Source organism: Bicyclus anynana, chromosome 22, assembly GCF_947172395.1.
Source record: "Bicyclus anynana chromosome 22, ilBicAnyn1.1, whole genome shotgun sequence".
Lineage (NCBI taxonomy): Eukaryota > Metazoa > Arthropoda > Insecta > Lepidoptera > Nymphalidae > Bicyclus > Bicyclus anynana.
This window is the reverse complement of record NC_069104.1, coordinates 8,190,692-8,218,070: the sequence shown is the minus strand read 5'-3', so window position 1 is coordinate 8,218,070 and position 27,379 is coordinate 8,190,692. Positions and strand designations below refer to the sequence as shown.

General features: G+C 35.1%; 1 protein-coding gene across 2 annotated transcripts in view; it reads left to right on the top strand.

Moving 5' to 3' along the window:
* Positions 1-201: 201 nt before the first annotated feature.
* LOC112056276 (ecdysone 20-monooxygenase) overlaps positions 202-27,379 on the top strand; it is a 68,837-nt gene continuing 41,659 nt past the window's right edge. For both annotated transcript variants that reach the window (XM_052888367.1, XM_052888368.1), the window contains exon 1: positions 202-426. In XM_052888367.1, coding sequence (XP_052744327.1) covers positions 376-426 — 51 coding nt within the window. In that variant the 5' untranslated portion in view covers positions 202-375. The remainder of the gene's footprint in view (positions 427-27,379) is intronic.

Genomic DNA, 27,379 nt, shown 5'->3' with positions numbered 1-27,379 from the left:
CGGTTCAGCCGTGAAAAGGTAACAGACAGACAGACTTACTTTTACATTTATAATATTAAGTATAGCTATAATATGTATTAATGTATTGATGGTCGATTGGTATCCAAATGTCTAAGATCCACAGTTAGCTCGTAGATGTAGAGCATGAAATGGTTCAGCAAGAAGTAGCGAGATAATATATAGGGGCGATCGTCTCGCGGACTCCTCAGTCGCTACTCGCCGGTTCATGCACCCTCAACGTTTGTTGTAGCAGCAGATACGACTATCGGCAAGGAGTTTCTATGTACGGTGATGTTAGTAAACAATAAGTGTATATATATAAAAAGAGCAATTTGATCCCGCTGTCAGTCGTGGTGTGAATTTAAATGGACTATCATGTCTCTTCCGGGTGTCTTCCTTTTTTCACATTACGTGGAAAGCTTTTGGGTGAGTTTTAAAAAATTGTTAAATGTAGATTATATACAGTAGAAAATGTGTTAAATGTAGATTATATAGAACAGTAATGATTTAAAAATATTTAAATATCTAGCAAGTAAATGCATAGTTAATAAATATTAATATTTTACATAATATGTTTTAGTAACTTTTAAAATAACTAAAACATATAATAAGTCACAAGTCACAAGCTAAAGTATATTTCATAACTTTTCGTGTGTGTGGAAGTTATAATTATTTATATAATTATGTACTCAGAATTTGTGTTTAATTATAACAAAATAAATTACATACTAAAGCAAATTTTATAGTGCAGTAAGCGAAAAGATTTTCTTCGTGTCTGTGAAAAAGTTTTCAATGAATGAATTATTATTATTATAGAATTCGTGTTGTTTTAGTGTGTAAAAATTAAAAGAAAACCCTATGAAATATGTAACTGAAGCTTAGTTTAAATGTTTTATTTATTGTAATAATTAAACTAAGTTACATTTAAGTAACTTTTCATTACAAGTTTGTATTTCAGTTTGCGATAAACGTAACGTACATTTCGTGTGCGTAAAAAACGCAAGATTAAAAATTGCAGCATATTAGTGTTTCATGTAGCTACATAAACCATAGAACATTAAACTTTTTCTGTCTGGAGTCTATACATTATTCAGGCATATATTTCTTTTGTATCCACGTTGATTAGACGGTGTTGCGTGTTTTGGAATCGACGTAGAACGTCCGTCGGCTTTGAATTTACTTTTTACGTTGAATTAATTGAGAATGTAACGAAAGCTCTTTTCTTTTTGAATTTGCACTGCGAACAGGTGGACTAGATACTGGATGGAAGATACTAATTAATAGTATTTTTTAATTGCCAAATATTAACTTAGGATTGTGCTCATACATTTCGACTTTACTTACCACCATTCACCACCACAATCATGACATAACTTGACGTTTTAAAAGTGCTTGTAAAGTATTACTAATCGAAATAAAGGAAAATGTACATGTATACAATCCTTACCTACTGTCATTTCCTTCCTCATCTTAAAGAATAATCAATTCTTGTGGATTTCTTTTGTATTAAGAAATTTGTGCAATGTAGATATTGATGAAATAAAAGGATTTAAATTAGGACCAAGATATATATTATGTGTTAAATGATTACCAAAACATTTGCATCATTATTTTTTAAATATATATGGAAAATATTTTCCAAGCCAAAAGATACATTTCAAGATTTTATTATATAAACTTATGGCCAAGTTTAATAAGTTAATTCTACTCCAGAAGTCCATACTCTAACGACAATGAAAAAGAAAATGAGATATCATAGAAAATAATAACATACTCCGTGAAGTGTTGCTTAATAGGCTAGTTGATACTTTTTTAAAATGGTATGGCTTATTATCATTCTACTAGATTGAAAAAAAAAATTTTTTGTGATAATCACATCTCAATAAATGTGATATTTTTTTACGATGATGAATGAAAATTTTTATTTTTATTTTTTTTTTGACAAAACGATCCCAAACGCAAGTGGATGACCGTTTTTGAAGTTTGGTAAATAGGAAAACAATACACCATTTTTAAATTTAGTTTTAAAATCCTTAACTTTTATTAATGAATATCGATATATTTTGGACCTATAATCCACGTACTACACGAAATCAATATTGTTTATACTTATACCTAGTTGTAGTTGATTTTGGCGTCTAAACTCCAAAATGTACCCCAGCACTGCCGAATTATAGGGATGTATTGCACAGACTAGACTTTTGTCCTGAGGCAATGTGCTCTCACTGCACGGCGAAACGAATAAAAGCTCAGTCTGTGTACTTACCAGCGGCGAAGAGTCCAAGCAAACCGATTCCCGCTAGGTTACCTTTTAAAAAAATCATACATAGTCATTGTTGTAATAAATATAAATATGAATGGATATACGAGAAACCGGAGTCTGTATCACGCTGTTTGAATTTCCTTTTCTTAACAACCAGACTTAACCAAAATATTAAGCAATTTTGTAATTTAAACGGCTTGAATTGATACATCAATTGTTTGGCTTGGGTTAGCACTGTCTTCAAAGATTCAGAAGATAGCACATACGATGCTATTTTTCGCTTTTTAGTTTAGTGGTTAATTTTTGTGTTGGAAGTCGGTTGATTTTTTTAATTATTAGTCACTAATAATCTTCATTCAACAATCAACGTTGAAGGAAAAACTTCGTGAGGAAACCTGCATACCAGAGAATTTTCTTAATTCTCTGCGTGTGTGAAGTCTGCCAATCCGCATTGGGCCAGCGTGGTGGACTAAGGCATAACGCCTCTCATTCACAGGAGACTCGAGCTCAGAAGTGAACCGAACATGGGTTGATAATGGTGATGATGATGAATCCTCATTAGGCAATTGAGCACGATTCTCCTCTCAGAATGACAGGGGTTATGCTAAAAATCCACCACGCTGCCCAATGCGAATTGGCAGGCTTCACACTCTTAGAGAATTAAGAAAATGCTCAGGAATGATTTCCGCCTTGATAGCCCAGTGGAAATGAACATGAAGATGAAGGAAAAACAATGTGAGGAAATCTGCATACCAGAGATTTTTCTTAATTCTTTCATCCTTAACAGTGAGCCGAATATGAGTTGATAATGATTTCCTCACCATTTGAGACACGTGCTATTTATAATATCTTAAAATACACATAACTCAAAAGTTGGAGGTATATGCCCCGGACTGGATTCTTTGGATTCGGACCTACGGCCTCCGTGGCAGAGGTCATATCCACTGGGCTATCACGTCTACAATAAACTTTTTACTTATGTGAAACTCGTTCTAGCTGAAAAAACATGTAGGTGGACGATCAACGGTTAAATGGTGAGTGGGTAACATAAAGAATGCGCGATCCAATGTTCTACAGACATAAATTTTATGCGATTACAATTATGAAAATTTCCTTGCTCATCCATAAAGCTGGGACACGGTTGAAAGGGTTTCTTTAAAGTTCATAGCTTCTTGCACATCGGGTTTTAAAGATCAGTCTAGTTCAAATGATATGAGTATTTGACACGTAATATATCGGTGGGTTTAGGAAGGTAGGTTTCTGAGGGCCTCCGTGGCGCAGTGGTGTGGTCCTGGGTCCATTGAGGTCTTGATTGGTCCAGGTCTGGCTGGTAGGAAGCTTCGGCCCTGGCTAGTTACCACCCTACCGGCAAACATGTATCGCCAAGCGATTTATTAGGCTCGATGTCTTGTAGAAACTGAAAGCGGTGTGGATATTCATTCTACTCCTAACAAGTTATCCCGCTTCCATCTTAGATTGCGTCATCACTTACCATCAGGTGCGCACACCACTGTGACACGGAGGCCGTGGCAATATCTACCTATAATATAGATTGAGACTATACAGAATAGACAGGCAGATATGGATTTTAGACAGTGGTGGCTTTGGAAGGCAACAGGTTTCAACAGAACCCTTAATTGACCAAGTACCTATGGAAGAATTTTATTTTATATTTTCTACGAAATATTATGAGAAATCAAGTCGCTATGTGACAACCCTTCACTAATCCCCCTTAAACGCCTTAAAGCTTATATTTTAATAATGTTTTTGATATATGAATGATAGTACCTACCACTATCGTTGACTTGTGATATTGATCGGGACCGATGCGATGGCTTAACGTGCTCTCCGTCATGGCCGGCATGGCATATTATTTTAGGCTCAGGACTTGAATCCAGGACATCCAAAGCTCCACAGACTAATCACTGGACAACTGAGGCATTCGTTCCGTAAATGTGTAGTATAAAAATGATCTAATTAGTTACCTTACCGGCGCGGTTCTGTAACGTGTTACAAGACCTCATTGCACACCAGAAGCGCAATTTGTGAGCTTAGTTAACCGAATCGTTCAATATTCAGTAAGCAACTATAGTGGACGCCAAAGCTCTTGGCACTCTTCTCTAGTCGTTGTCAAAATTCATTTATTTCAAGTAGGCTCAGTTTACAAGCAGTTTTGATACGTCAGTTGACTATTTGTAAATACCACCGGTTTGGAAGGCAGGTTCTGAGAAGAAACCAGCAAGAAACTCAACAGTTGCTCTTTTAAAAAAATCATACAATATTATAATTTACAATTGATGACAACATTACAATTTCTTATAGTATTACTTCCTGTGTCCTGTGAAGGTGGAAGGTGATCCAACGGTCTCCAAGCATCTTTATCATTAAGGAACTCATCAATGTAACAATGTATATAAAATTGTGATGTGATTAGTAATCAAATAATTAGTAATTTTTAATCGACTATTCTCAATTTGACCGTATAATATTTTTAGTCTTTGTTGACGTTGTATTTTTGTAAAATATTTATGAGAGATATCGATAAAGATCGAACAATGATTATTGACGTATTAAGCCAGCAAGAATCTATCGTGGTCTTTCTTATAAATGACCGACTGCCACGAGTATTTGCCTCTACTATAGGCACTCTATGCCTATACCTGTTCGCTCATCACTTTTATGTTCAAACTACTCTATTCTACTCAAGGTTATTTTTTTCTAAGTTCTTTATTTATCTATTTAATAACTAGCTGATGTCCGCGTTTTCGTTAGCGGGGAATTCTGAGTTTTTTAGACAACTTTTCCCTTACGATTCTAAAGAAAGAGTGACTAGGTGTAGGTACCTAATACCAATACGTATATTCGTAACACTACAGTGCGTGCGCTATAGCATGGTGCGGGTGACAGTCCGTTTCACTCTTGAAAGTTCCAGATGTGTCGCGATCCACGATATTATGAACGTCGTATACGATAGTTAGGCCAAATAAAAAAAGTTAGCCTAACCGAGCTCAGCAGTGAGCTGAATATTCGTTGATAACGATGACGAACGATGACGAGACGACAGTTTATTTAGTACGTATTATAAACGTCTTATGGCAACTGTCACCCGCACCATGCTACAACGCACATAGTAGATGCCTGCGACTTCGTCCGCGTGGAAGCGTGTCTATAGCGTATAGCCTATCCAAACGTGTCTATCTTACTTAGTTCCAAACTTTAAACGAACAAATTAAAAAAAAAACGTATTTGCTTTGCTTTGCTTATTTCAGACAAATATATATTAAAATGCAACAAGACTAAATAAATATGTATTGTTTTTTTAAATATATTTAAAATAATATATGTTGATTTTGTTGCTTATTCCATAAAATACTATTTAAGCGTACTATATTTTTTTGTAACTAAATCTCAAAAAAATTTTAATAAAAAAAATTCAACCGACTTCCAAGTCAAAAAATAACTTTAACTAAAAAGCAAAAAATAACATCCTACCTATGTGCTACCTTCTGATCAGTTTGAAGGCGCCAAGCCAGTGATGTTTTAATAAACACTAACAAACGCACTAGCCGTCTCTACAACTTTCGAAAGTTCCCCTCAATTTCTCCAGGATGCCATCATCAGATCCTGACATAAAAAAAATGGGACCACCCTGGAAGTAAACCCTTCAAAACAAAAAAAGAATTTTCAAAATCGGTCCATAATTGACGGAATGGACTGGACATACATAAAAAAAAAAAACATACATACAGCCGAACGTAGAACCTCCTCCTTTTTGGAAGTCGGTTAAAAATACTATATTTTTTAGACAAAATGTTGGCAACCCAAGTATAAGCCGTCTCTAATTCAGAGCTTAAACTATTATTTTTGAGGGCTTATACTTCGACGTTGTTGAATAGCATTATTTTTATCTCCCATAAATTATTAGATTTAAGCCATTGTTTACTACATTGTATGTATAGTGCCATTTCCAGGAAGCGGATTTTGATGAGGTATTTAATATTTTTATAGTTCGTAATGGCTTATATTTATATTTTTGAACAAAAAATATATTTACTGGTTTGATCATTGTCACAAATACGAGTATACAAATTATATCGTCAGAATCTTTCTATTTTAGCCACCATAAGACCATGTCTTTCTACTTATAGGAGAGGGGGTGAAACTTAAAACCCCCACCTTTTCCAGATCCAGATTTTAATGATAGAGATCAGGGTCTGTAGCCATGTCACGTCGTGTCTCTTTCTACAAACGCTAACGCTTCGCTTAAAATTAAAAAATGTATGGGAATAACATTCATTAACGTTAGGTCACGTGATCAAGTTGTCGATACATTTTTTAGTTTTCGAAGCGATAGCGTTTGTAGAAAGAGAAACGACGTGCCACGTGACATAAGACCAACATCTTAACATGCTCACGCGGATGTAACTTGTACGACCAAACTCCAGGGTACGAATTTTTACTGGAAGACACAAAAGTTTTGCATACCCCAAGGCTCAAACCCTCGTGATCTAAAGCCATATATAAGTTAACCACTAGACCAACGACTCAAATAAGTGCTAATAGCTAGCAGATGGCCCACAAAATGGTAAGTAAAAAACCGGCTATTTTCCATGCTACTGAGCATTTCTTGTGATAGTAAAAAAAAAATCAATAGCCCATAACTAGTCCCATACAATGTAAACCTATTTCCGGACTTCGAGTCAGCAATCCACGATCGTATCATATTACTAAAACGCAGTTGTCTACATAAAATGCAGAAGGAGCAATTTTCAAATAAATAAGCCAAGCCAGCGTTATGTACATAATGTTACATTGACCTAAGGTACTACCTACTTTATTACAAGTTTTACGTTTAAAAAAAATAATAAAAACAATTCAACCGACTTCAAAAACATAAAACGTACCGACTAAACTAAAAAGCGAAATACAACATCGTATTATGTTCTACCTACTGATCAGTTTGAAGGCGGTGCTGACCCGGTGATGTATTAATTGAAGCAATGACAGAATATCATAAAGATAAAGATTTTTCAGATTGTGTTCTTTCATGTAGCTCTTGAAACGGCTTAAATTAATACGACACCGGTTTAGCCGCCTTTAACTGATCAGTTGGTAGAATCCCTAATGACAGTCACAACCGATATCTAGGTGAAATGTCCTCATCAATACAAATTAATCAAGCCCAATCACAAGATAGCTACTGTTCATCACTCAATATTGTAGCTAGACGGGGCTCTTACGATTTTTGAAAGTTCCCCTCGATTTCTCTAGGATCTCATCATCAGATCTTGACGTAATGAAAATGGGACCACCTCAGGAGTATACCCTTTCGAACAAAAAAAGAATTATTCAAATCGGTCTAGGCGTCTTCGAGTAATCAGGTAACATACATACAATAAAACAAAAAACATACACTCGAATTGAAAACATCCTCCTTTTTTTGAAATCGGTTAATAAAATTGAAGTGTCGGTCTGTGATTTCAAAATTTTCTGGCCGACGAAGTCGCGGGCGTCCACTAGTTGGACATATTATGTTGAATAATCTATCATTATTACTCGTTGAATATTATAAAGAGGAAACATTTGTTTGTTTACATTGAATAGACGTCGAAACTGCTTAACAGGTTCGAAAAATATTTTTACTGTTGGGAAGCTACATTATCCCCGAGTGCTATAGGCTGTATTTTATCCCCATATTCCTACGGGAACGGGTACTACGCGGGTGAAATCGCGTGGCGTCTGTCTATTTATACAAACAAAGAACCCGATCAAATCAAAATCTGTTGTTACGCAGTACGAGTAGGTAGCAAGTAATAACGTGGGAGGAAGTCAGAAAATTGCTTATTACGATGGTGAAGGTTCTTCGGTTTTCTTTTGTATTGAATGTGGAAATCGAATAACGAATCAATATGTACCTTCTAGGTAGTTTGCTACTGATTAGAAATATGTCTACCAGGTCTACCTACTGAGTATAAATTGAGAAGCAGACGCCCCGCGGTTTCACCCGTGTAGTACTCCCACGGGAATAAGGCGAAAATGTATGTTACTCGCTGATAATATAGCTTTCCATTGGTGACGGAATTTTTAAAATCGGTATAGCGGTTAAAGGGTGAAAGCCTATTAACAAACAAACCGACTCACTTTCGCATTTATAATATCGTAGACGCCTTGCGCGACTTTTCATCCACGTAGTGTCCGTTCCCGTGAAAATATGGTTATAAAATTTAGCATTTGTTACTCGCTGATAACATGGTTTTCTATTGGTCAAAAAATGTTTAAAATCGGTCTAGTACCTACTTTAGCAGCCTATACGTTACAACCAAACAAAACAATCTTTCGTATTTGTAATATTAGATTTGAATTACAATGATTGTTTTGTTATGAATTTTGTGTTTGATAGTACCTACATAAGTTTGAAACATCGTTATCTACGTATTATAATTTTAATCGTTTTGTATGATGGGCATTTTTTGTCACATCGCGTCATTAAATTTTTTGTGGTCATAAACTAAAAGATATCAATTTATTGATCGTAAAAGTCCTAAACAACGAGCTCGGTCATAGTCGGTCATCTATACTAATATTATAAAGCTGAAGAGTTTTTGTTTGTTTGTATGATTGAACGCGCTAATCTCAGATCAAAATTCTTTTAGTATTAGATAGCCCAGTTATCGAGTAAGGCTATAGGCTATAGATATATTATCCCCGTAATCGTACGGGATTCGTAATCCTATCGTGATAGCCCAGTAGATATGACCTCTGCCTCTGATTTCGGAGGGTGTGGATTCGAATCCGGTCCGGGGCATGCACCTCCAACTTTTCAGTTGTGTGCATTTTAAGAAATTAAATATCACGTGTCTCAATCGGTGAAGGAAAACATCGTGAGGAAACCTGCATACCAGAGAATTTCTTAATTCTCTGCGTGTGTGAAGTCTACCAATCTGCATTGGGCCAGCGTGGTGGACTATTGGCCTAACCCCTATCATTCTGAGAGGAGACTCGAGCTCAGCAGTGAGCCGTATATGGGTTGATAACGACGACGAATCCTACGGGAACGGAAACCACACGGGTGAAACCACGCGGCGTCAGCTAGTAGAGTAATAAATATTAAATTTTTCGGTGAAGCGTTTTCAAAGTTCGTAAATTTTTGTATGGGCGATGGCCAAAGTTCAAAGTCGCCATTTTGTTATTTTTTATAGAAATTATTGTCACATGTTGCGAAGTCGAGACCCTTGAGTTACCAATAAAATCAATCTCTTTTCCTAGAAACTGTATGATTATTATGTTTTTTGATCATTTACCTTATCGACCCATACTCCTAAGTTTGTGTTAAATCATTAAGATAAAGATAAGATAAATATACTTTATTTGCACACCACAAAGACAAAAACAAGTGAAATAAAAAACAAATTAAGAAGAGATCAGCATACAAAAGGCGGCCTTATCGCTAAGTAGCGATTTCTTCCAGGCAACCTTCGGTTTAGGAAAACTTAAGGACATCAGCAGGTGGCGTAAAACAAAAATAACCATAGTATTAGTAATACACATACATACAAATAATTTACATCCTAATACATAAACAATATTACACAAATACCTACAATAATGAATAAAATACATATCAAAATATACTAATAAATACCTTATATTGAAAAGAAATAATATATACAGATCGTCTTTACTGCACCAGATAATGTGTAAATAATCATTGTTTGGAAGCAGGATTCAAGGAACAAGTAAAATACGTGTTATAAAAAATATAATAAAAAAGAATTTGTAGCATTTTTCATACGATTACACTTTTGGCGAGTTCCAAGAAAATATGCCAGTTTGGTCACACCTGGCCTTTTTGATTTTGGCTTTTTGTTTTGGGCCTTTTATCGCAAAGTGGGTGGTCATTGAATGCGACTGTTATGGTTGTAACATTATAACTTTATAAACCCTTTATGTAGCTTGGGTATCGGCAATGGACACGCAACTAAAATAAACCATTTCAAATATTTTTTTATTATTATTTTATTGCGGTATTGTTTGTATACTGAATGTCAGAAAGGTCTTTTAACCAGACTTGTAAAAAAGGAGGTGCAATTTCTCTTTATCAGCATAGGTATAGGTATTATAATTAAGGATCAAACGAACTTACCTGGAAGTGAAGTTCGATCATAATTATATGATCAGCTTCACTCGACCCGATTTTATATTAACATATTGTAGTATACTCCTATGCTACAGCCAATGACACAGTTTTTTAAAGTTAATAGGAATTTTTCAAAATATCACCATGGCAACCCAAACACCACCCCCGCGCGGCCATAGGTCGCCATCTTCATTTAGTTTAGAGTTAGGGATATTGACTAGTTCACATAATGGGTAGGGAAGTAAATAAATATTTGCTACATATGGGAGGGTGCTTATTTATAAATCGGGTCGAGTGAAGCTGATCATATAATTATGATCGAACTTCACTTCCAGGTAAGTTCGTTTGATCCTTAATTATATTTCTCAGCTTCACTCGACCCGATTTTATATTAACATATTGTAGGATGTTCAGAGTAAATAAAAGTTATGTGAACTACATATGTAGAATTTTAATTCTTAATCATTTCCGTTAGGATTACATGAGTATAATAATCAGAGTATATTATGAACCATTCATATTATTGTTGTTATATAATATAGACAACGCAAATTGTTTATGATCGGATATGACTTCTCGATTATAAATTTTTTGCAAAGACTGAGGATGTCAGAGTCCATCCCGCTGTCTTCCTAATTATATCAAAATTAACCCCAAGTCTATTAGCTGCTGAAATGATCGCATGTCGAGTACCTACTATGTGCAGAGAATATTGACGTATCTTCACCACTGTTTTGAATTGTGTCTTTTATCCAATGGCTAAGCCTTTGGGATAAAATATTCTGATGATGATTTTTGATACTATGAAACAACCAGTCTTAATTTTTTGTGCGTAATAATCTAGTTTTTTTGTGTATATGATTTCATATCTTTAGCGGGACAAATTTCAGGTTTTTCATTGAAAAAACGGTAGTTTTAATAAAGGTTGAAATTATTATTTTTTTAAGTGTTCCCAGGCCAAAAAGTCAGATAAATAATTAAGCACGATGCTGGGATGATGGGCCAGGTCAGATTATACCTAGGACCTTTGTGGTCTTAATCTGAAAACACCTTTTATAAACCGTTTCATTCTGTCATTAACAGATTGAAAACCTATGAATAACAATAAAGCTGATTTGTAACTATTAACTGTGCCATATTTGGTACAATTTTGAAATGTTAATGGAATAGAAGGATCTAAATAATTAATTTGTTTTTTTTTTTTTTTTTTACAATAATCCAGCCATTCCTTAAAACACCCATCGTTGATACGTGTTAATAGTTAAAGAAGCTCACATAATCTCGACTGAATTAGGTAACATTTAATAAAGCTTGCCAGAATATGTCACGGCAACCAGGATAACCCTAGAAGAAATTTCAAATAAACTAATACGTGGACCAAAATAAATAGGATCTTTTACTGTAATTTTTTTATTTTTTTTTTAAGGATAGGTTACCACGCTTGAGTTGGCCAATAGGGCACAAATATTTTGCCTTCTGCTTTATCGCATATTATTTTTTGTAACATTTTCAAAATGAAGGAGAACGGAGGGAATGCATAAAATGATAAATGAAACCATGAAACAGTAAAGGCATTGACAGCCATGCATTGAGAACGTTTTTCGAGAAATGTAACGAGAAGTGGCACATACATTACATCAAGTAAAGAGGTCTATCTCTGATTTACCGAAAATATAAACTATTTTTAAAAGAAACATAAGAAACATATTCACAAAGTTCCTATGTCCCTATGCCTTATAGAATAGGCTTCAAGATTATCTTTAGCATACGAGGGAAACTATTATAGTATACGAGACAATCACTGTTATATTTCTTGTTTCACACTACTGCCATCTTGCCATCTCTCTAGCAATTTCATTCAGATGTATGATATAGCAGGAACATTATCAATTCGCAGTAATACTTCGTTACTATTTAAGCTTTTTAGCACAAACTTTCAGACCAAAGCAAGCTACTTTCATTTCAAGATTGATAGTATTTACACTTATTCTGATTAATGTATTTTATTAATGATTCTTTAATCTCTTTTTTTTTTTTTTTTAATAGGTAACTTTATAGTTATTTCTATCGCATCGAAGTCCCAAGTCTTTCTAATGATTTAGATAAAAAAATAGGCATGCTTCATATATCAATTTTTGCCATATAATAGTTGTATGCAATAAGCTTGGAGATATTTCTATAATCCTCCATTTTAAAAATGTGATAACAAATCTATTGCAAAAGTAATCTTTTATCGCCATTTGGTTTCGGAACTAAAAATATGTTTAAAATAAATTCGCCATTAATGTGTGCGTGCATCTAGATTTTGCATTAATATATAACAGACATTAGATTGACAGATTTATATAGATATAGATATAGCAATTATATCTAACAGACATTAGATTGATTAACAAAGTCTGAAGTATTATTCCGAATACGAATTGGAAATGAAGTAAAAGGAATTTCATATCCATGTAACCACGATGAAATGATGGGATCATCTGTAATATCACTCCAACATTTAATATAGCGCTGCAATCTAACTAAATAATTTTAGAGGTACTGTCTCGGGTACTTGTAAGTTCTCGGTGCTGGCTGGTCGGCTATCCCCCGCTGTTGAGAGCTGTTCAGCGCTACACGATGACCCTGGCTGCGGCGAGGCTTCTCTGTTTCAGACTTCAGCCCCGTTTTCCAAGGCAGGGTTTTCGAGATTAATCGATTATTATTAGGATTATTATTACTTCTTAAGAAATCTGAAAACAAACATCTTCAATATTTTTGTGTGATTTTCCTTAGCTAGTGATAATTCAATAGCTTGATTAATAGCCGCAACGGCGTTTCTGTTTAGTCATTAGTGATGAATCCCTCTTGACCATTGCCTGCCTTAACCTCAGGGTTAAGGACGGGCGCGACCAACAAATCGCAATTTTCGGGTATTCAATATTCTTGGAGTATCTTATCTTTAACCTCCTTTTGTAGCCCCTTACTAAGTATTTCAAGCCATCATGATGGTCTTTAGGTCTTTATGGATAGCCTTCCCAAATTTGTTGTCTACAATACAATCACCCAATAGAGCGAGCATCGCTTCATCGACCTCTGGCTCCTGGGACTCTGCCGGTGCATCACTTAAAACTAGCACGATCGCAGTGGCTGGTGTCGGGCTCCGGGCGCAAGATTGATTACCCGCTGAGCTTGGGCTTGGAGTACTGTTCGAGGTGGTCAAATAGGGATCGCTGAAAGATTTGTGGTAGAAGCCACAGGCATATTCTGCATGCTAGGGTTTGATTTATATTCGTCAGGCTGGTCAAGGAGTGAAGCCATATAAGCGATTAAAACCGAAATGTTTATCAATGCCATACCATTATCAGTTTTTTTTTTTTTTTTTTGTGGTAACAAGAAGTATAAGAATGCCTAATAAGTGTTTTTTACGTGACCAGCATTTTTTAGCCCAGATGGCGTCCCGCACTAATTTACATTATAAAAATGTAACAAGAATCGTAAATATGATCTTTGAGAATGGACTTAGCCCCAGTTGGGCTAAGTGAAAAAAAGGTTTTGCGACAGGGATAGCCCAGTTGGCGTCCCGCATCACTAATTTACATTGTAAAAATGTAATAAGAATCATAAATATGATCTTTGAGAATGGACTTAACCCCAATTGGGCTAAGTGAAAAAAGGTTTTGCGACAGGGATAGCCCAGTTGGCGTCCCGCATCACTAATTTACATTATAAAAATGTAACAAGAATCATAAATTAATATGATCTTTGAGAATGGACTTAGCCCCAGTTGGGCTAAGTGAAAAAAGGTTTTGCGACAGGGATAGCCCAGTTGGCGTCCCGCATCACTAATTTACATTATAAAAATGTAACAAGAATCATAAATTAATATGATCTTTGAGAATGGACTTAGCCCCAGTTGGGCTAAGTGAAAAAAGGTTTTGCGACAGGGATAGCCCAGTTGGCGTCCCGCATCACTAATTTACATTATAAAAATGTAACAAGAATCATAAATTAATATGATCTTTGAGAATGGACTTAACCCCAATTGGGCTAAGTGAAAAAAGGTTTTGCGACAGGGATAGCCCAGTTGGCGTCCCGCATCACTAATTTACATTATAAAAATGTAACAAGAATCATAAATTAATATGATCTTTGAGAATGGACTTAGCCCCAGTTGGGCTAAGTGAAAAAAGGTTTTGCGACAGGGATAGCCCAGTTGGCGTCCCGCATCACTAATTTACATTGTAAAAATGTAACAAGAATCATAAATATGATCTTTGAGAATGGACTTAACCCCAGTTGGGCTAAGTGAAAAAAGGTTTTGCGACAGGGATAGCCCAGTTGGCGTCCCGCATCACTAATTTACATTATAAAAATGTAACAAGAATCATAAATTAATATGATCTTTGAGAATGGACCTAGCCCCAGTTGGGCTAAGTGAAAAAAGGTTTTGTGACAGGGATAGATAGCTCAGATGGCATCCCGCATCACTAAATGTCATCATATTACGTATGAAATTAAATTATGATAGCAAATCGTTTTCTTACAAGAAAATGTGGGTATATTATATTATACAAGATGTTGAACTGACCTGACGACTTACTCCCTGAATAATGATGTTTTTCTTCTAACATCATCGGCCCTGAAGATACGGTTCGACGCCGCGTTGACCTATCGAGTCTTGCCTCGATTTTCCGTAATTTTTTCCTAATATCTGCATATTTTTCATTACTTTTACGTTTACGTTTGCCTTTTGGCATGACTAACTAAATAATTTTATTTAAATTTTATAAATTCTAAGATTTCCACGATTAAAATTATTTTTATTTGAATTAGCGTGTCTAGGCTTTGAACACAGAAACACAGAATGAAGATGGCGACCTATGGCCGCGCGGGGGTGGTGTTTGGGTTGCCATGGTGATATTTTGAAAAATTCCTATTAACTTTAAAAAACTGTGTCATTGGCTGTAGCATAGGAGTATACTACAATATGTTAATATAAAATCGGGTCGAGTGAAGCTGAGAAATATAATACACAAACAGTTTTCTACTTGTATTAGTAAGTAGACGCTGTCTTGCAGCTGTGGACGTACATCGGCTGATATGATGATCATACCGATGCAAAACTGACAATCATTATTTTTAGCCGAATTCAAAAATGAGGAGGTTCTCAAGTTGATTGGTATGGAACAGGGTTTCTCGAACTTTCGGCTCCACGAAACCCTGTTAAAATTTCCAAGTGACAGCGAACCCCTTACTAATGGGGAAACCCCAAAGAAAAAAAATAATTTGATTGTTAGTATTCTTGCCACCATTCCACGTGGGCATGATTTGTAGTTATTAGGATAAGTTAGCTTAAGTTCCTTATTGTATTCTTTCTCAATAAAAGAAAAATTAATATTAAAAAAAAAAAGCTGTTAAAAAAAATGTTTTTATTTGAATAAAAGGTAACACAATATAATTTAGGTACCAAAAGAAATGTCTTTGTGGTAAGAAATAATGTGATGGGTGTCCTTGTTTCTTGTCGCAAATGGATTCAATGTTAGGAGTAATTTTGGACAATTTTACCTTAAGTCTGACTTGGTATCAGTTATCAAGCCACCATTACGTAAATCTTGTCGCGAACCCTCTGCCGTCAAATGGCGAACCCCTAGACTCACTTTGAGAAACCCTGGTATGGAAGAATCCAGTACACATATTTAAGCTAGCAGGATACTCGTTATTGACTGTGCTTAGAGTTACTTAAATGCCTCTATCTAAGTAGGTAAAGTACTTACGACAAATAGTGGCGCCGTATTATGACGTCACTTAATTATGATTTCGAATATGTAAATACAACCCCCAACGATAAGTGATGTCATAAAAGCTATTTAATATTCCATTGAACAAGTACCGTTTGAGTGGGAGTGTGTAGCTTTTACCAAATAGCTAAATTAAATTATTATTTGGGAACGGAAAATTAATTCGATTTATTACCTACACGACGTTCCACAATAAATTTTCCCATAGTAGGTATTATGAAAATCAAATAAAATTCATTTCTATAAAGCCTTCTTCTATAATATTCTACTTTTGAAAAGTAAAATCTGTTAGTAAGTTATGAATTTATCACCGGTTCGGAAACATCCAGCTAGAAACTTACTGAATACAACAATTTCAAAGTTTACCTATGTCTTCCTGTCTTGTGTAAGTGAAGCGATTGTTTTCATAAATCTTTGTTATCAAGAAAGTCACCATTTTTGAAGTAGCGCCGACCCTATCATCATCATCATCATCATATCACTAGGGACTTCCAAACATCACGATACTGAGCCACCTGAATCCAGCGAATCCCTGCTCGCTTGATGTCGTCAACCCACCTGGTGGGGGGTCGACTAACACTGCGCTTACTAGTGCGGGGTCGCAATTTCAGCACTTTGGGACCCCAATGTCCATCGACTCTTCAAACTATGTGCCGATCCTATGCTTCGTCCAAACAAACAGTCCTTAATACATTTTACTATTTTTTTTGTAGATATAATACATACATCACGCCTTTCACAAAATTGTTTTTTTTAAATATCTTTAGTTGAAAGTTTCATTATTAGCTAGTGACATAGGCTATATTTTACTAATGAAACTGCAGCGTCTGATTTTAAACGGAGTCCTACAGTCCTACATAAATGAAAGATTTCATCAAAAAAGTTTTCTGTGTAAATGCACGTACATACTCGTATCTAATTAAAAATCTAAATATAGATTATCTTATTTATGCAATTGAAAATAGCTGGTTTATTTAAAAGTAGGTGGTAAGGTTAAAAATAACAGAAATATTTTCAAAACTTGTTCTTTCAAGATTATGAATGCCATTAGAAAATCATTGAAGTCATTAAAGGTAAACCGCATAGCGAGTCCTAGAGCTTAACGCAACCATATTTTAGTCATAATAAAGGCCTAGATTATCGTGTGGGTACTGATATTAAAGAATCCTTTACAGAGAATAATCACAGATTAAACACTAGTCACTGGCCTGAGTACAGATGAAGGCGCTGAAGGCAGACTTCTTTTGATTTCAAGTTTTACGTTTGCTTTTATTTCATTGACGCTTTTGTTTTCGTAGTTTTGTACACATTTGTAATCTACGAGAAATAACAGCAATATGAGTATTATTTTTATTACTTACTAGCGGACGCCCGTGACTTCATCCGCGTGGAATTTAGTTTTCATCAATCCCTCGGGAACCATGGATTTTTCCGGGATAAAAAGTAGCCTATGTATTAATCCAGGCTATAATATATCTCAGTACCAAATTTCAGCTAATTCGGTTCAGTAGTCGAGGCGTGAAAGTGTAAGAAACATTCATATCATAAAAATCATCAGTTTTCACAAATTTTGGCAAACTATGGATTTTTTCGGGATAAAAAGTAGCCTATGTGTTAATCCAGAGTAAAATCTATTTCCATTCCAAATTTCAGGCAAACCGCTTCAGTAGTAGCAGTGTTAAAGATCAACAAACATTCAAACATCCATACAAACTTTCGCGTTTATAATTAGTAGGATATATAGTTATAGATCTATAGTTATTGCTAGAATTATATAAAACATCCTTGTTTGAACTAGTCACGCAGACGATATATATGATATGATATGGATAAGATCATCACTCGTTTCCTCATGCCTATCTATGGGGCCTTGAAACCCATCGCGCTGACTCGCAGACGAATTCTTTTGTGACGTTTTTAGACTTGAAATATACCTACCTATATTAGATGTACCTAAATCATTATTGAATTCGTTAAAAGAGGGTTGGATCGAGGGGTCGCTCCCCATTGCTGAAGGCGGTATATAGGTTTTGCTAACAGGGTTTCCACATTCAGTAGATAAAAATTGGGAAGTCTCACTTAGCAGGGTTTATGTCCCAAAATATAGGTCTAATAAGAAAGATCAGACGAAGTAGACTTAACTATTATGTTTCGAAAAATCAGGAGATAAAAACTGTAAGTCTCACTTATCAGGGTTTATAAGATCTTTAGTTTGGGTTGTCCCCTAAATAAGATCTTATATGAAAACTCAGATCTCCTCAGACGAAGTAGGAAACTATGTTTTGAGAATTCAGGAGATAAAAGTAAGAAGTCTCACAGTGCAGAGAGATTTTGTCCCTAAGTATGTATCTAATAAGAAAGCACGCTCATCAGACGATATAGGAAACTCCAATGGAGAAACCAGGAGATAAAACTGAGAAGCCTCACTTTTGGCAAGGCATTTTTGTCCCCTGGTATGAGTCTGTGGTTTGAGAAGCTAGGAGAGAAATAATACCTTAATAGTTTTACCTAAATAGATCGACTTTTGCGATGATTTAGTAGGGATGATCCGATAATATAAAATTATCATTTATGATGCTATATGAATTTCATTTTCTGTGGGACGGCTTACCATCACCTAAATTTCATCTTTCGCCACTGCTATAAGCAGATGGGTTTTAGGTTGGATATTAATATGTGATATAGAGTATCACTATCATAGATCATATTGTTGTTTAAAGTTGACTATCCAGCTCCAAAATTATTTTTCTCAGACAAACTAGATTTCGACAATCCAGTTAAAATTAGAAAAGTTAGCGAAGGCAAATCTAGTGCAGTTTTAGTGTAGTATTTATTAAATTCGAAAATCCGATTTATTATATTAAAATTCGAACATGTCCTTGGAAACCAACATGGTTGGGAACAATGGTTTTGTGAATGTGGCTGCCTGATTGTGAATTCATATTGCGAATGTGAAAATATTAAAACTTGATTGTATTGTTGGCGAGTTTTTAATAATGTTAGGAGCGCTTTTGTAAAAATCTTCTGCCAATTTCGTATTACTCCTATTGCTTACGAACTGCGACCGGATGTTGTTAGTGGTTGTTGGAAGTCTATTTTTTTATCTCTTTTCCCATTTGAAATATACTCATGCTCAACATGGAGCCGAATAAGGGTTGTTGTTTAACTGAAATATTGTCATAAGTTTTGTGGCTTAGCAATTAGTTTAAATACGTACGTAATAGTACATCTGTACTAATATAATAAAGCTGAAGAGTTTGTTTGTTTGTTTGATTGAACGCGTTAATCTCAAAAAGTACTGGTCCGATTTGAAAAATTCTTTCAGTGTTAGATAGCCCATTTATCAAGGAAGGCTATAGGCTATATATTATCCCCGGATTCCTACGGGAACGGGAACCACGCGGGTGAAACCGCGTGGCGTCAGCTAGTTATAATATAAGTGCGGTAAGTTGAACATTACAGCCGACTTGATATTGCAGCTCGAGCCAAAGGCGAGAGCTATAGTAAGGAAGCAGAGGCTGTAATCATCAAAGCGCACGTATGTCATACGACGTTTTATAACACATTTGCGAGGCAACACACTCTCTGAAAATAAATTTGCATCTTGGCCTGTTTTCCTTATGATTTTTTAGACAAATGCACCAAAAACAACCAGTATTACTAATAAAGTAAATTATTATTTTCGTGTTTCTGATACAGATTGAGATTTATTGTCAAAATTATTAAAATTAAAGAATTAAATGTTTTTTTTATTATACTTTATCTCACAAAGTTAATTTTATTCATAAACTGTTGAGCACTTTTCTGACATAAAAACTCTTTGCCAAGATTTAAAAAAGTACCGTTCGTTATTAGACGGATGATAAAGGTTTTATATTACATTACGGCATGAATACTATTACATATGTAGGTATGTCAGTGCTTTAAACTTAACCGCAAGAGCATTGTGAACTTGAAACTTGAACCTAACGTAAAACGTTGCATAACAGTTAGTTCATAGAACAGTTACTTTCACAAAGTACTAGCTCCACCCCGGGGCAAGCGGGACTGTTGGGAAACAGGATCGAAATGGGAACAATGAGGTAGATGGATAATCTGAAACCCACACTGAATCCTTCCGCGTGCGGTTATCTTACCACTAGCAGACGCCCGTTATATATGTGTATAGATATGTATTTTTGCTCAAAGGGTGAATTGTGTATTTACTTAAATTTTACTGGAAATATTAATAACATATCTATTAATAAAAAATATCTGGAAATATCTGGAAATATTAATAAAAAATATTTTTTGAAACGAATAAATCAACAAATAAATCCTTTAAATATATTCATCACTTTGCTAGTCATTGATCACCAGAATGCTTAAGTTTTTTATTATTTTCAGACTGAAAAGAATAACAAAAGCGAAGCCTTCCGCTAGTAAAGTTACGCTAATACAAATTTAAATTTTTGTACGTCTAGGAAAGTACTACCTTATATCATTAAGTTTTTTGATCCAAGCGTACTATATTATTCCGATAAAATTATAAACAAGTAAAACTCACCTCATTTTATTCATAAAAAAACTATTACATCAATTTCCAGTCATTTCGGGAACGGTCTCAAATCATAACAAATTAATTAAACCAATCCACCTGTGTTTTGTTTGCGTGGAACGTTTACCGATGCGTCGGTAACTGGTTAACTCGCTAAAACCGTCCTATTAGTATGATAATGGATTGCCGAACCGGTCGTAAAACTTCGTGATACGAAATTTCGTGGCGGCTACGGACCTACGGCTTGCCTTGAACCTCCATCAAGGACATGCAAGCTTTGACTCTATAGTAGGTGCTATAGATATCTCAATAATATCTCGGTAGAAATGGCGGTGGAATTGGACATAGCGTACTACTAAGGAAATACTACTATTAAGCTTAATTCTGCCTAAATAATTAATCACTTTGTTAGTGTACATAGTGCAATTATAAGTACAAGTAAAACTTCATCATTATCAACCAATATTCGGCTCACTGGTGAACTCGAGTCTTCTCTCAGAATGAGAGGGGTTAGGCCAATAATCCACAACGCTGGCCCAATGCGGATTGGCGGACTTCACACACGCAGAGAATCAAGAAAGTTCTCTGGTATGCAGGATTCCTCACGATGTTTTTCCATCACTGTTTGAGATACGTGATATTTAATTTCTTAAAATGCACACAAGTGAAAAGTTGGAGGTGTATGCCCTGGACCGGATTCGAACCCACACCCTTCGGAATCAAAGGCAGAGGTCATATCCACTGGGCTGGGGTTTTATTCACATGAAGACTTGATTTTACTTTAACGTCCCGTCATTTCGGGAACGGTCTCAAATCGTAACAATACCACTCAATTTACAGCGTAAAATATTGTCAAATACAGGGTATACCTTTTTCTTCAATTTTTGAAGTATATTATTTTATGTCCCCTAGTTAGTTAGGTGAATAGATATCTAACTATGGGTGATGGGTCTCATAAGTCCAAAAGTTCTGTTCTAAAGTTCAGAAATGAATATTCTAGGTGGACCAATGATAGTAAACGGGTTTCAGGAAGCCTTTGTACTTTAGCCGCTTAAGACCGTTGTGTTTGGATGTCCTTACAGCCATAGGTTCAACATTGGTCGTCTATGTAATGATGATGGTGACATGTCAAGATTACGCGTACACGCCATTTCTATTTCTTTGTCATTAACATGTCTATGGTCGGTAGTTCGGTGCCTATACTCTGACCTCGGACTTGATCAAGAAAATATTTACTACAGACAGCATTCAAAGTGATCAATGCATATGTTGTGTGATACATAGTTGTCCAACGGTGCGGTGACCGTTATATATTATCAGATTATTTTTGTGAATGCAAAACACATCAATAGGGATGATGACAGTTTTTTAAATTGTATATAAATAAAGTGTATGCTAATAGTAAAGCAATTTTGTAAAAGGAACAGGGTATCTGCGATCATTACTTTCGGAGCTACAGGGATTTAAAGGTCAGATTTGCGGCGCTGCAACGGATCCCTGAAAAACGGCCCATACAAAATGGCACGAACTAATGACGTCGTAGGCAATGTAATGATCGTTAGATTTGTATGTTCATTCAAATAAAATTACTAATATCTTTGTTATTTGTGAGTTTATGTTTATAGTTCATATATTAAAAAATGTTTAATGTAAAGAAGCTAAAACTGTATGAATTTTCATCTAATTGCGATAAAAGATTTTTAATAGATTTTGAAATTTTATAATCTCATTTATTTTGCAAATATCCAGACAATTTTTGCTTTTTATGTATAAATTAGTTAACATTGACCTTATTTACCCGAATGTATCATAAAAATCAATATATTCAAACCTAGTCATCATCCCCATTTTTATGTACGTGTTTGATTATAGGTAATTTGTGTCCTACATGTGGTTTACCTTAACCTTCACGCAATAAGTAGGTAGTTACCTATGAGTATTAGTTTGTAAAGTATTATTTTCCGTATAATTTAGGTCTATAGCTGTAACTGAACGATATTTAGTTGAAGTCCATTAAAAAATCGTATTTGGAAGTCCATGCAAGAGATCGCAGTGGACGTTCACGGTCCATCGGCTGTTGATGATGAAGATGATGATTTTTTTTAGCGGTGCCGACATCAGAAGTGGGATAATGATTTTTTTTTTATTTTTTACAAGATAACCCTTTACTACAATCGGGCTAACTTGTTAGGAGGAGGCTGAAAATCGCTTGACGGTACGTACGATACTCCGTCTTGAAAATCCACCACGCATACCACTGAGCCACGGTGATGATGAATGAACTGATGTTGACGATTTACGGTTCTATGTACAACATATAATATTTATTCATTAAAATATACCTACTGTAAAAAACGTGCAAGTTCTAGAGTCTGCCAATCCTCATTGGGCCAGCGTGGTGGACTATTGGCCTAACCCCTCTCATTCTGAGAGGAGACTTGAGCTCAGCAGCGAGCCGGATATGGGTTGATAAATGAATGAAAATGAAAAAACGTGCAGGACAATGACGTGTGAACTTAGTTAATTACGTAAGCATAATCAAACACAGAATGTCTTTACGTGCGTTAAAACGAAAGAGTCGTTTAAATTTGAACGCAGTTTCGTCCGAAGGTTACGGCCGTAGGCAGACGTTATAGTATAGACTAGTGTTATAGTGACACATATCCGATGCGGCGAGACGAGAGACCGAACTGGGCGGCCTTCGGGGAGCAAAACGAACACCGCCGTCTGCTGGGAAGCTGCATATAGCTCCTTACAGGGTTACCATACCTTGCATTCGACTGTCCTGATTTAAACTTTATCCTAAACCCGAATATTGCGTATGAAAGATTAGGTACTCTAATAAAATTCACCTTAATGCATAGGATCGCTCGTATTTACCGTAAAATTAAAAAGGAGATGGTCCATTTCAGGTACACTCTTGTACCCCGTATTATAAAAATTAAATAAATACATGGATTTTATTAAAATCTAAATATGTGAATAAATCTAACTCATCATCATCATTAGATGCCTTCTTCCAGCTGAAGTTTGGCGGTCATGTGTAGAAAACTCTTACGGTCTTTTGCAGTATTTTTAAGCTGTGTATATTTTAACTTGGTTCACTCTAATCTAACTAAATACAAAGTAATAAATAAAATTAAAACCCAAGTTTTTGAGTTATATCAAGATGACGCCCTTAAAGCAACTATGACATAACAATTGATAGCAAACGTCAAATCGACTACTGCATTGAAAACGTCATCAATCCTCCATACTTATTAGTGTTGCATTTCTTGGGAGAGAATGAATATTATTTCGAAAGAATTAAAGTAAATTCGTAGATTTGTATAATCGAAAATAGTTAAAAATTTAATTTTCTTTTGTTTCCGCCAGGGTACCTACAATGACTGATGGGCTCCATACTATTTTGGACCATCTGCTTTGTTTGTCACGATGCGTCCGATACGTACGATAAGTGGATATGTGGACGCCTACCAATAAATTATTAAAAAAAAAAATACTATTGCAGTGTGTACTACAATATGTCCACAATTTACCAACCGTATAGTTGGCGGCACTACTGCGTACAGATTGTAACGAGAAATAATAATAATTAGTGGACACGCATCGCGAAATACAAAAAGTCAGAAAAGTGCGATCAAAATATTTTCGGACGTCCTTGCGTTTTGTAGACACTTTTGTGATGTCCATCATAATGAGTGTCGGGACTGATATCATTCACTTTAATCTTCAATCTAAACGGAGCTTTATTAACTTTGTTTTGTTTAATTATGATTGATTGGCATTTGATATTTAGACATTGAGACCCAAGTTTCTAATTTATTTGTGTTGTCACTTTCGAGAACTTGTGTTTTTTTTATTCTTTACAAGTTAGCCATTGACTGTTCCATGGCTGTAAATAATAATAAAATCACCTGATGGTAAGTGAAGATGCAATCTAACTTGTTAGGAAGAGGATGAAAATCCACACCCCTTTCGGTACGTTTTTGCTGGTAGGATGAATTTTCGGAATCAGTTCAGTGAATCCATAGATTACCACTCACAAACTTACTACTTCTGACTAGCGGATACAGTCAAACTTCGATTTGACGGATTTAACTTGACAACTTCACCCCAGTACTGTTACGCAAGCATCAAGACAAGGCGACCAACATAATCTTTAACCGCTTATTTATATGAAGTATACATTAGACGTTTAGCATAAATGATACTTGCCGAATAAAACAAGTGGCTTTTTAAATGGCTTAGAACTTGCTCGCAGTAAACTTTTAGGTGGCTTACTATTTATGAAAAACTAGCTGACGCCGCGCGGTTTCACCCGCGTGGTTCCCATTCCCGTAGAAATACGGGAATAATATATAGCCTATAGCCTTCCTCGATAGATGGACTATCTAACACTGAAAGAATTTTTGAAATCGAACCAATAGTTCCTGAGATTAGCGCGTTCAATCAATCAAACAAACAAACAAACAAACTCTTCAGCTTTATAATATTAGTATAGATAAGTGAGTAACAGCAGTTCTTTAATCAATAATAGAGAAATATATTTTTTTAACTATTATATTCGTGTAAGATTTCTAGTTTTTAAATCAAGACTTTTTGTTTTGTAAAGCATTTAAAATTAATGCGATGTAATATATGGCTAATATTTTTTTTTATTAAAATTGGGGGACATTGCCATTTTCACTTCTGTTTCGTTTTACGAAATCGCAAACAAGACTGTATTTATCGATTTCCAGGGAACTTAAAATTTATACACTCAAAGTTTTACACTTAGCGGTCTAACCGTTTAGGTGTTAGGTGACAAACACACGTACAGAAAAAATCATTGATATAGTGATGAATAAAGACGCCTGTTCTCTTTTTACTTGACCTCTACTGTATCTATATAGGTATATCTAAGTCGTCAGTAAAGTTTGACGACCTTTGTCGCGCGCCGACAGTGCTCTGCAATATAAACAAAAACTTTTGGAACTGATTTTTAGTAAGTTCAACTTTCGGAACATCCAGAATTCCCAGAATATTGCGACTTATTTAATTCTTGTTTGAAATATAAAATAACAGTTTAGTAAGTTCCATTGATTCCTTCAAATCTACATTGATCCGCATGGATTTTGGAAAGTTCCTTAAACAAACTTTCATCTCCTCTTTTTCCCATCTTAGGGGTTAAAAATGTTAATAGGATAAGAAGTTATCCTTTTATGTACGCGAACTTTACGATCTTATTTTAAAGATAGATTTTGACTTAAACAATATGATATATATACATATTTGTAATGTGCTCGCCAAGACCTTTCGTTTGATACCAAACACATAGTGATTATCTCGGTTTAATTTTATTCGAGGTTAGAATATGAGGTTTAAATTCCATCATATATTTTTTTATAAAATTAATATAGCCTATGTTTCAAATTATTGTATTATATATATGTTTTGAATTATCACGAATCTTTTGACACGTCATTTATTAAAATCGGTTCAGTAGTTTAGGCGCTACGGTGGAACAAACATACATACATACATAGACTGCCAAAATCATTACCCTACCTTTTGGCTTCGCTGTAGTCGGATAATAAGACGCGGACATATTTGCAAGCAGTCGCTACAATAATAACACTTACCTATTTTAATTTAAAAAAGAAATTAATAGTGTTTATTATATTTTGTATTTTATTAAAATTATAAAAAAATTTAAAAACAAAGGATAAATAAATAAAAATACCTACATGACAAACTGTTAATTTTCAACATTTTTGTACTCAACAAAACTTAAATTGATAAAAAAATGTGATAAGCCTCATAACATAAAAATAATATTTACATAATCCTCCGGCTTTGTCCACCAGTGATCTAAAATATGACGTGTTCAATCTTCAAAACATCGCATTATGATCTGTCTGCGATAGCTAGACCTACCTAATTTTATGAAGGCTGAAAATCTGTCAAACTATGTTACTAACATAGCTAACAATTATGGAGTATGAACCGTGGCTTTGCAAGGTTGTCAATTATCATCATCATCATCATAAACAGCCGATAGGCGTACTCTGCTGGACATTACACAAATAATAATTGTGAGCCTAGAAAACGTAGGTTTCCGATTAATTTTTCGATATTTTCTATGGGGAATTACTTCTCTTGGCGATTGGGCACATGATTTCACACTATGCCGAGGAAAATATTTAAAAAATATAATATAGCTTTATATTTGAACGGTTAAGGGCCCGACCCTTAACCGTCCAAGTATAAATTAATATTATATTTTGTCCCATGAAACTCAATCAAACACACAAACAAATAAACAAACTCCTCAGCTTTATAATATTAGTATAGATAGGAACGCAGGCTTACAAACTTTCAGCCGTCTATGAGGTGAGTCTGACTATTGCAGTCTCTCGGCTCGTTAAGAATGTTGGACGTATTCGTTCATTCGCCGGTAGGTAAGACCAGTTTTGGACGGAGTTTCATTATAATTTGTTATCTACACGGAGTACAAACAAGCAGCGCCCAATTTTTACGAGGTTTTTGACCTAGGCATCCTCTTTATTTCGAGCCAAGTTAGATAAAAATAATTGAAGGAACAGCTAGCCGCCGGCCGAGGCGATAACCTCAACTTATTTTGTTTAGAAGAAGAGTTGTTGCCACCGAAACGTCTA